The sequence below is a fragment of the Clarias gariepinus genome, chromosome 7 (assembly GCF_024256425.1).
Source record: "Clarias gariepinus isolate MV-2021 ecotype Netherlands chromosome 7, CGAR_prim_01v2, whole genome shotgun sequence".
Taxonomy (NCBI): domain Eukaryota; kingdom Metazoa; phylum Chordata; class Actinopteri; order Siluriformes; family Clariidae; genus Clarias; species Clarias gariepinus.
Genome location: NC_071106.1, coordinates 7,461,252 through 7,470,533, shown reverse-complemented (window position 1 = coordinate 7,470,533; position 9,282 = coordinate 7,461,252). Strand labels below are relative to the sequence as shown.

Genomic DNA, 9,282 nt, shown 5'->3' with positions numbered 1-9,282 from the left:
GCACGCAAGGATGCAGCTTCCAGCCGTGAATTCAAACTAGAAGCGGAGGACTGGGTAGCCAATCAGAAAACAGAATCTGCCCGCCTCCTGTCTCTGATTGGCTGGTGTTGCGCCGATTCTAGTCTCTGGTTGGCTGGAATAGTTGCAGCCTTATAACGCTGTCGCAGTTTGTGCAAGTGTAGCTTTATGCCAGTGAGCGCACAGAAGAGTGAGAGAGTGCAAACGTAAATTATCTCAAATGCGCGAAAGTAAGTTTCGGCGCGCAAAAACGAGTGTGAGAGCACATTTAAATGTAAATTTTCTGTACATTTGTACAATGATTATATTAAGCGTATTTAAAAAATATATATATATATATACCAAAAATAAATTGAAAAACAAAGTTTAAATAAGTATACTTTGGAAATTAGACCAGCCTTTCACTTTAAAGTATATTGTCCTATAATATATTTTTGAAAAGTGAACTGTAATAGAATTATTTAAAAGTATGTTTGAAGTTTAATTTCAAAATTCGGTAAAAGCATGATGTAAGTATACTTTTTATATATTAACTGACGGCATAACTTTTTGTTAGTATATTTGCAGTGTACTATTGAGGATTTCAATATATTTGATGTTAGATGTAATGTGATGTAATGTGATGTGTTTTAAACACGTTATAGTATAGAAATTGCATTTAGCATTTGTAAATTATCTTAAACACCTGTAGTGTACTAGTAAGACATTGGCAATACTGTAGTATAGAAGGTTGTGTGTACTGTATGATACAATAAAGTATATTTGTATTAACCACAAAGTTTACTTTTTTAGTATTTGTAATTGGCCAGAAGTGTAACAGCACCCTACAGTACTGCTGCAATAAGAATATACTCGTAGTATATTAATCATGTACAGTATTTGTAACACAGTAAAATAGCTGTAATGTGCTTATAATACATGAAATATATACTTACATATCATTATTTACTGTCAGGTATGTACGTTAGTATATATATATATATATATATATATATACTGTATATACTGTACACAACCATATACTTTAAGTATAATTAAAGTTGTTTTACTTTAGCACACAAAAGTACACTTAATACACTTAAAATTGTGCTTTTTTTGTACAATTTAATTACAACTTAAATACACTTAGTACAAAATTTGTTGTTCTTGAAAAACTTCAAGTATACTAGTCATCAGTCTGGAGCAAGTACACTTAAGTAAGGATTATTATACTTAGTATACTTTTTTTTTTTTTTTTTTGCTTGGGTATCCCAGGGGAGTCGGGTCAGGAGGTGGGGTTCACACCGGACAGGGTGCTAATCCATCTACAGACACTACGGACAATGTGTAAGCTTCAATTATTCTAACCTGCATGACTTTGGGAGAAAACCTTGGGAGAAAACAGGAGTACCCAGAGGAAACCCACCAAGCAACATGCACACTCTATATTTCAGATGTTCTGAAAATCTGTCAATCTGAACTGTAATTCTTCACACACACACACACACACACACACACACACACACACACACAGTAACCCGACACCAGGGCTGAAGCAGGGAGACATGATCTGTGATATGTGATGTCTATCATAAGCCATGCACCCATTTGGTTATAATCATGGGGAAAAAAATGCATTTATTTAATTTTAACCAAATTATATATTTTTTTAAAATCTGTTGCGCTGCTGATCTTAAACAAAAATGTTAAAATATCTGAAAACAAGTCTCAGAATGTCTCAACTCAGAATGTGAGTGGGTGCTCTTAGAGTGGGATGCGAATTTCCATCTGATTTACATTTGCACTTTTGTTTTGACGTTTTCCTTTTTTTTTCCTCCAGAAGAATACTCTGTTGTTGTCTCTCAGCATGCCCGACCTGTGTAAATGAGAGCAAACAAACTTCCAACAGACACACACACACACACTTAGGTATTTGACCAGCAAGATCTACTTTTGATCATGTTTGAATGTTTAAAAGTGTTTGAATGTTCAATTGAGTTTATCACACACATTCCTGGAAAGTAAATGGTTTTATATAATGTAAAACTCATTCCCATGCTCATTACAAGCAACATGTGCAAAGGTACAGTGCAAATACATGCAGATTCGGTTAGTTGGCATTCCCAAATTGCTCGTAATGTGTATGTTTGTGCATGTGCCCGGCGGTGTATTGGCACGCTGTCCAAGGTGTAGACTGCCTTATGACTTACTGTAAGTCTCCTGGAATAGGCTTCAGGCCTATCATAAGCGATATAGGAGATAAATGAATAAATAAATGAATGTTACCTACTGTATGATGTATTCTGTAAATAGATAGTAGTATGTAAAAGCTGCATCAGACTGTTACACAACCATATGAAAAGAATGCAGCGCTATTCCACCAACCCAGTAGAGGCTACTTTGGCCTTGATTAAGCTTTCACAGTCTTCACTTTCTTTCATTGGATATTAGAAATTTTCTCTTGCCTATTTTGTCCCCTTATTCTACGAGTCACTACGTCTCAGGAGTGCTGGTAGCTGTAATCGGTTAAACACTGTGCATACTTTTTTTATTTGATTATTTTTATTGGTTTTGATCTGTTTTTACATCACTGTCGTCTAGCCGTCAACGCTCTTTTTTTAGCTTTTTTTTATGTTTAGCTTCGCTAATTAATGGCCTAGAAATGAGAAAAAGAAAACTTTTCAAGCGTTTGGAAGTGACCTGCTTTAGGCGGAGAAGATTCTGCCAAGAGCAATAATAGTACCAAGTCTGGCCTTTGAAATGCATGTGGCAGTGTTGGGACTCGAACCTCCATCCCTTTGATCAGCAACCCAGCGCCTCAACCATCTTAGTCCCACTGACTTAATATCACCAACCAATTATCAGCACAAAATTCTATAAATTGCTAAATTATGATAAAGAAAGGGATCATGTTTTTACCTTAAAAAAAAGGTCTAGTAACATCTAATTTATTAATTCTAAAACCATTGTGCATGTTCAGATTGGAATGGTTGAATTGGAATCGCTTCCCTGTGGGTGCATTAATTTGTGACGCTATAAACGATGCACTTTCCAAAGGTGTTTTGTCAGGCCTAGAAAATTACTCCAGCTCCACCTGGACTTTCTCCAATTATCCCAATTTCTTTTTCCGCTCTAGGCAAATGTTCCTCTATTAAACAGGTGACGCATCTTCTTCTCTCTCTCACTCTCTCTCTCTCTCTCTGCAGGAGATGTAGGGCCCTGCATTTCTCTCCCTTTCATTCTCCAGATTTCCCACTCTGTACTGTACCTCTGGTCAGGTGATGGCTGTGGATGGCTGGCTGTGGGCACTAGGGCTCCTGACTGGACCGATCTGGATACACTCGGTGGGACTCTTCTGTACTCTGCAGACCAGGTCCATCTCTGGGAGCCTGTATAAAGAAGGTGATGTAATTATTGGGGGTCTTTTTCCTGTTCATTTTAATGCCCCTGAACCTGACCAGATATTCACACAGAGAGTGCAGGGAGTCCAATGTCGGGGGTGAGTGTAGTGTCTGATGCAACACTCTTTCCATAACTTGGAGCTTTGCTATGTTTTTTTTATTATTGAAGTACTTTTTATAATCTCCCTCTAACTCAGGGCTGACTTGAGATCATATGGTTGGCTCCAAACCATGATTTTCACAGTGGAGGAAATTAACAGGAACTCATCTCTGTTGCCCAACTTCACACTGGGCTACCTGGCTGCAGATACATGCTTGGCTGAGAGCAGTACGCTGAGTGCTGCGTTGGCGATGGTGACTGGGCAGGTGGAGACTGTGTCTAAGGAACAGTGCACAACGGCTCCTAATGTGCCCATTATTATTGGAGATGCACGCTCTTCTGCCTCCATAGTGGTGGCTGATACCTTGGGTGTTTTTGACATTCCTATGGTAAATGGTGAATGTGCACTGTTATCCACCAAAGGTGATCATGTATTGTTTTATTAATGTCTCTCTGTGTTTCATCTCCTCAGGTAAGCTACTTCGCATCTTGTGCATGTTTCAGTGACCGCTCCAAGTACCCCACCTTTTTTCGCACTGTTCCCAGTGATGCCTTTCAAGCTAAAGCCATGGTCCGTCTGCTGCGCCTGATGGGCTGGACCTGGGTGGGCGTCATATCCGGAGATGATGTATATGGTAAAAGTGGTGTGCAGCTGCTGCTACAGGAATTGCAAGGTTCTGGCATATGCATTGACTACTTTGAAATAATCCCCAAGTCCTTTGCACCAAACAGGATGAAAAGAATTGTAGAAAGAATGCAGAGCTCTAATGCTTGGGTAGTGGTGACATTTGCTATCAGCCCTGATATGGAGGTCTTGCTGAAGGAAGTGGTGAGACAGAATGTATGTGATAGACAGTGGATTGCTACTGAAGCCTGGAGTACCTCCAGCCAGCATGCTGCTTTAAGTCCTGCCTGCTTGGCTGGTACCCTTGGCTTTGCTCTAAGACAGGTTGATATCCAGGGTTTGGGCTCATATTTGGCACAACTGAACTTAGAGGACTACCCAAAGGAGCCACTGGTGCAAAGTGTTTGGGAGGAGTTGTTTGGATGCAAATTTGAGGAAGAAACCCGAACAGGACTTCAAAAACCCCAATGCACAAGCTTGTATAAAATTAAAGACCAAGCAGAAACTTACTTTGATATAAATTACAATGTATATAAGGCTGTGTATGCTATTGCAAATGCCATTCAGGACATGCTGACATGTCAGTCTGGAAAAGGACCTTTTGAGAATGGAAAATGTCCTGATACTAAGGCAATAAGACCCAAAGAGGTAAACTACTTAATGTTAGGATATACATGTATAATGTTTGTACAGCAAAGCAAACCGATATCCATTTCTTTAACTGTTCATGCTTTATAAAAAGAAATTACATGTTGTCGATATTTGTTGACAGCTTTTACACTATCTAAAAAATGTGCAGTTCACAACACCAGTTGGTGAACAGGTCCAATTTGATGAAAATGGCGATCCAGCTGCCGCATATGACATAATTAACTGGCATGTAGGTGCTGAAGGAAAAGTGGAGTTCACTCAAGTGGGCCGTTTCGATGCAGTTAAAGGACCTGAGCGGGACTTTCAACTGGATCTTGGGAAAATGTTCTGGGGAGGAGGCTGGGGTGGCATGGTAAAAATGTGCGGTTTTAATAAATAATTATATAAACTCTAGCTAAACTCGCATTTGTGCAGAGACATTTGTGCAGACATTTACGTTACATTACAGTAACTGTTTTGAACGAACCAGCATATCGACTCTAATTTACTCTAATTATCATGACTTCTAGGGAACCAGATAGCGATCAAATGATGAATGTGGGACATGCATTATCTTTCCTTTATAAAAGAATGAGACTATATAGTGCTAAAGAAAACCGGCTGCTGATATGTAATATTTCCTTAAAGTAAGCTGAGATTTCTTCTTCGGATTTTCAGGTCCCGGTGTCTGTGTGCAGTATGAGCTGTCCTCCTGGCACCAGGAAAGCTGTGCAGAAAGGAAGGCCTGTCTGCTGCTATGACTGTATACCCTGCGCATCAGGGGAGATCAGCAATGCTACTGGTAAGGTACTGTACGATGGCACTGAAGACAGGATGATATAATCTGCTGCTAAAATATGAACCATGCTCGATTTCTACATGCATGAAAACTAGAATAAAAAGAACACGAGCTGTGTGGATCACGATAATTGAATTCTGTAATAATTTAAAACCATTATATATAATACATTGTGCTGTCCATAGAACACCCTAATGTTTGCTCTCTATGTTGCTTAGCAACCATAACTTACTGTTAACAGCATGTTGGAAGCATAATAATGTATAGAGAAGTTTTATTATTGTAGAACATGTGTGCATGTTTCTTCCCAGACTCTACAGAGTGCACTAAGTGTCCTGAGAGGTTCTGGTCTAACACTGACCGGACAGACTGCATCCCAATGACGGTGGAGTTCCTGTCCTTTCAGGATACCATGGGCATCATCCTCTCTGTGATTTCAGCTACTGGAGCAGCTCTTACCATTAGCATCCTTGCCACCTTTTTCCATCATCGAGACACACCCCTGGTCCGTGCCAACAACTCTGAGCTGAGCTTCCTGCTCCTGCTGTCGCTTTCTCTTTGCTTCCTGTGTGCACTAGCTTTTATTGGCCGACCAGCACCCTGGTCCTGCATGCTCCGTCATACACTGTTTGGGATCAGTTTTGTGGTGTGTCTGGCTTGTGTGCTCAGTAAGACAGTGGTGGTGCTTGTGGCCTTTAGAGCAACTCTACCTGGCTCAAATATAATGCGGTACTTTGGTCCTGTTCAGCAGAGGGCAGGTATCTTTATGTGTACGCTAATACAGGTGGGGATCTGTGTGTTTTGGCTGGTTCTGGCACCTCCTCTTCCCACTGAAAATGCAGGAGGTGAGCTCGGAGCACGGGTGGTCCTGCTATGTGCAGTAGGCTCAGTGGTGGGGTTCTCACTCGTCCTGGGCTACATTGGCTTCCTGGCTGCTGTCTGCTTCATGCTTGCTTTCTTTGCCCGGAAGCTTCCGGATAATTTCAACGAGGCGAAGTTCATCACTTTCAGCATGTTGATCTTCTGCGCTGTGTGGATCGCATTCGTTCCTGCATACGTCAGCTCTCCCGGAAAGTACACAGTAGCGGTGGAGGTCTTTGCAATCCTAGCCTCAAGTTACGGCCTTCTGGTGTGTATCTTCGCGCCTAAGTGTTACATCATCCTACTGAGACCGGATAAGAACACAAAAAAGAATATGATGTCCAAATAGGAGAAGCATATTAAGACTTTCTTCGCTTTTTGTTTCATAAGTCATGAAATTTATGCAGATTTATAGATTATGATACTCTACGGCAAAACTGATCAACTCGTCTTGTGTATTCCTTGCTGTATCACGTCCACTTCTATTTACTGTAGAAAAAGGGCTGTCGATTCGATGACTGCTTAATTTACGTACGTTTGGAGCTGGGATGTGACTTAAATGTGCAGGGCGCGGGTTCCTCCAGGGCCACGGGTGACCACCCAAGCTTGCTCTAAATCACCACACACACACTATACGTGCATAACCTAGATATAAATCTTCCTGTTGCCTCTCCTCCTCAACAGACAACCAAAACCACACATGATGCAGGGAGGCAGATGCTGCACAAACACTCCTTTTGCCCTCTTTGTATCTCACTAACATAGACTAAACATTTTTTCCACTGCCAGGATCTGATAGAGTGCCTATTCAGCCCCACTTCAGAGTGCTGTAGGTTATCAGGAGTCACTTCAATGCTGAGTGCCTCACAGTCACTACTGACCCAGTAGGACTAAACAATGACCCCAGTAAAGTCACCCTGAATGGTCTCATTGTTGGGCCTGTCTGGTGGGAGACAGTAAAGGGGAAGGAGTCATATAAGTCCCATCTCTCTCTCTCTCTCTCTCGGCCTGCGTGCATTCAGTTAGTAAGCAAGCATAAATTTTGTTCTTTCTTTCGCTGTAATTGATCAAATCTACTAATAAAATGGTGAAAATATCTTTGTTGCTCTAGTATCCTACAACTGTATCCCCGATATAATATGTAACTACTGTATGCAAGTAGTCCTTATAATAAAATATATAAAAAAAAGAAGAATGCACAATCATTAATCAAACATATCAAGTAGCTTTGCTGGTTCGCTATATGAATTATTTAATATTTACATGAATTTGAGAATTTCTTTGCATTCGGCATGTCCCCCATTTGCCTTAATGGCACCCCATACACGTTTGTAAACTGCATGATGATTCATCTCTAATCAGGTATTAAATCAAACCTATACTGTACTGTAAGTGTGAAATCTGCTTCACTGAGCAAGTAATAACTCCAATGCTTAAAGTCTTAAATCTATAATGACTTCAGAGTTGACTCTCAAATCCTTAGGGATGCTCAGATTATGCTAACACAAGTAGCACTTTGTTACCACATACAGTAGTATAAGGTTTTAGAAAAGACATTATTCAAAATTGCATTATCTGGTGACACCCTGATGAGCATCGGTTCTTTTCCGGAGTCTGGGATCGCTCAAGATTCCATCCCCATCTTGTCTCCGGAAAGTTTGTTTATTATGCATGCCTTTACAGATTATACTGTACAAATGTAAAAGCTTTAGATATAGTATATATTATACTGTATTATATTATATTATACAAATTTAAGATGCATTGTGACAGTGTCCACTGTTAAAAGTGCTATATGAATAAAATTGCCTGGTGCCTATAGTACACTGCTGTGGGCGCAGCTTGGATACTCTTAGTGCAGAGACGATTCTAGAGTCAGTTGGGCCCCTAGGCAAACATTTGCAGGGGGCCTCTCCAACCTCTCCAACCAGCATTCATCACCATTAGCTTTTAAATAATAAAGAAGTTTGTCTGCTCATAGCCCAGGGATCTAAGCAACTGCCTGCCCTCCCTGTTGACAAGCAGTGCCTTAATTATTCACAACATGCACAAATTGTGGGGGACTGGTGGGAATGTTCTCAGCATCGGTGAAGAGTGATGATACAGTATACCAGCATCTCTTCAGGTCTTTGGTTCCACTCACTGGATTTTAAACAGGACAGTCGACAGAGTGAAACATCGACGCTATCAAATATTAGGCACTTTGTTTTTTCTTTGGTAAACAGCATCTCTTTATTCATTTGTTTAGATCATGTGGTGCATCCACCATACAGTGCCTATGCTGATGAACAAGCCATTACTGTTAGGTACCTATATGTATCCATAAGAATGAAATCAAAATAAACCTGAAACTTGATTCCAGATCTTATATTAGAGTTGCTGTTTAACACTGCCTAACAAATAGGATTAGAGAACCCAGCAGACGTGGTACTCTATAAGGTGAAACATTGCAATTTAATGCAAAGGTCCTTTGGTTAAAACAGACACAAACAGACCTGCTCATAAACATTTGACAAAAAAGTGTGGCTCAGACTCAGGTCAGAGTAGAAAAGTTTATTTCAGCTTTGCTGAACTCCAAAGTCATGATCCTAATTAAACTCACATCTGGTTGGCACACAAAGCCTAAAATGAAGACAGTGAATGCTGGCCCAGGATAGTTTCTGTATCCGGATAGTTCAAAGGAGTTACAACTTGAGAGGCAATCAGATCCTGGCAAAATTGAACACCATGATCATTGTTTTCCACCAAAGCACGGATATACTGTAGGTTTGGGTAGACACGTGATGTGCCCCCCTGCCTACAGTATACTGGTATGAGGACTGATCTTTTCATGCACCTATCATTGTCTGTAGACATTGGTAATTGATTG

At 40.5% G+C, this 9,282-nt stretch overlaps 1 protein-coding gene across 1 annotated transcript; it reads left to right on the top strand.

The window, feature by feature from the left end:
* The first annotated feature begins 3,183 nt into the window (after positions 1 to 3,183).
* LOC128527952 (extracellular calcium-sensing receptor-like) lies at positions 3,184 to 6,762 on the top strand. Its single transcript, XM_053500631.1, has 6 exons — positions 3,184 to 3,496; positions 3,596 to 3,887; positions 3,971 to 4,771; positions 4,896 to 5,126; positions 5,432 to 5,555; positions 5,864 to 6,762. The coding sequence occupies exons 1-6, from the start codon at positions 3,279 to 3,281 to the stop codon at positions 6,760 to 6,762; spliced, it is 2,565 nt and encodes an 854-aa protein (XP_053356606.1). The 5' UTR covers positions 3,184 to 3,278.
* Positions 6,763 to 9,282: the final 2,520 nt, after the last annotated feature.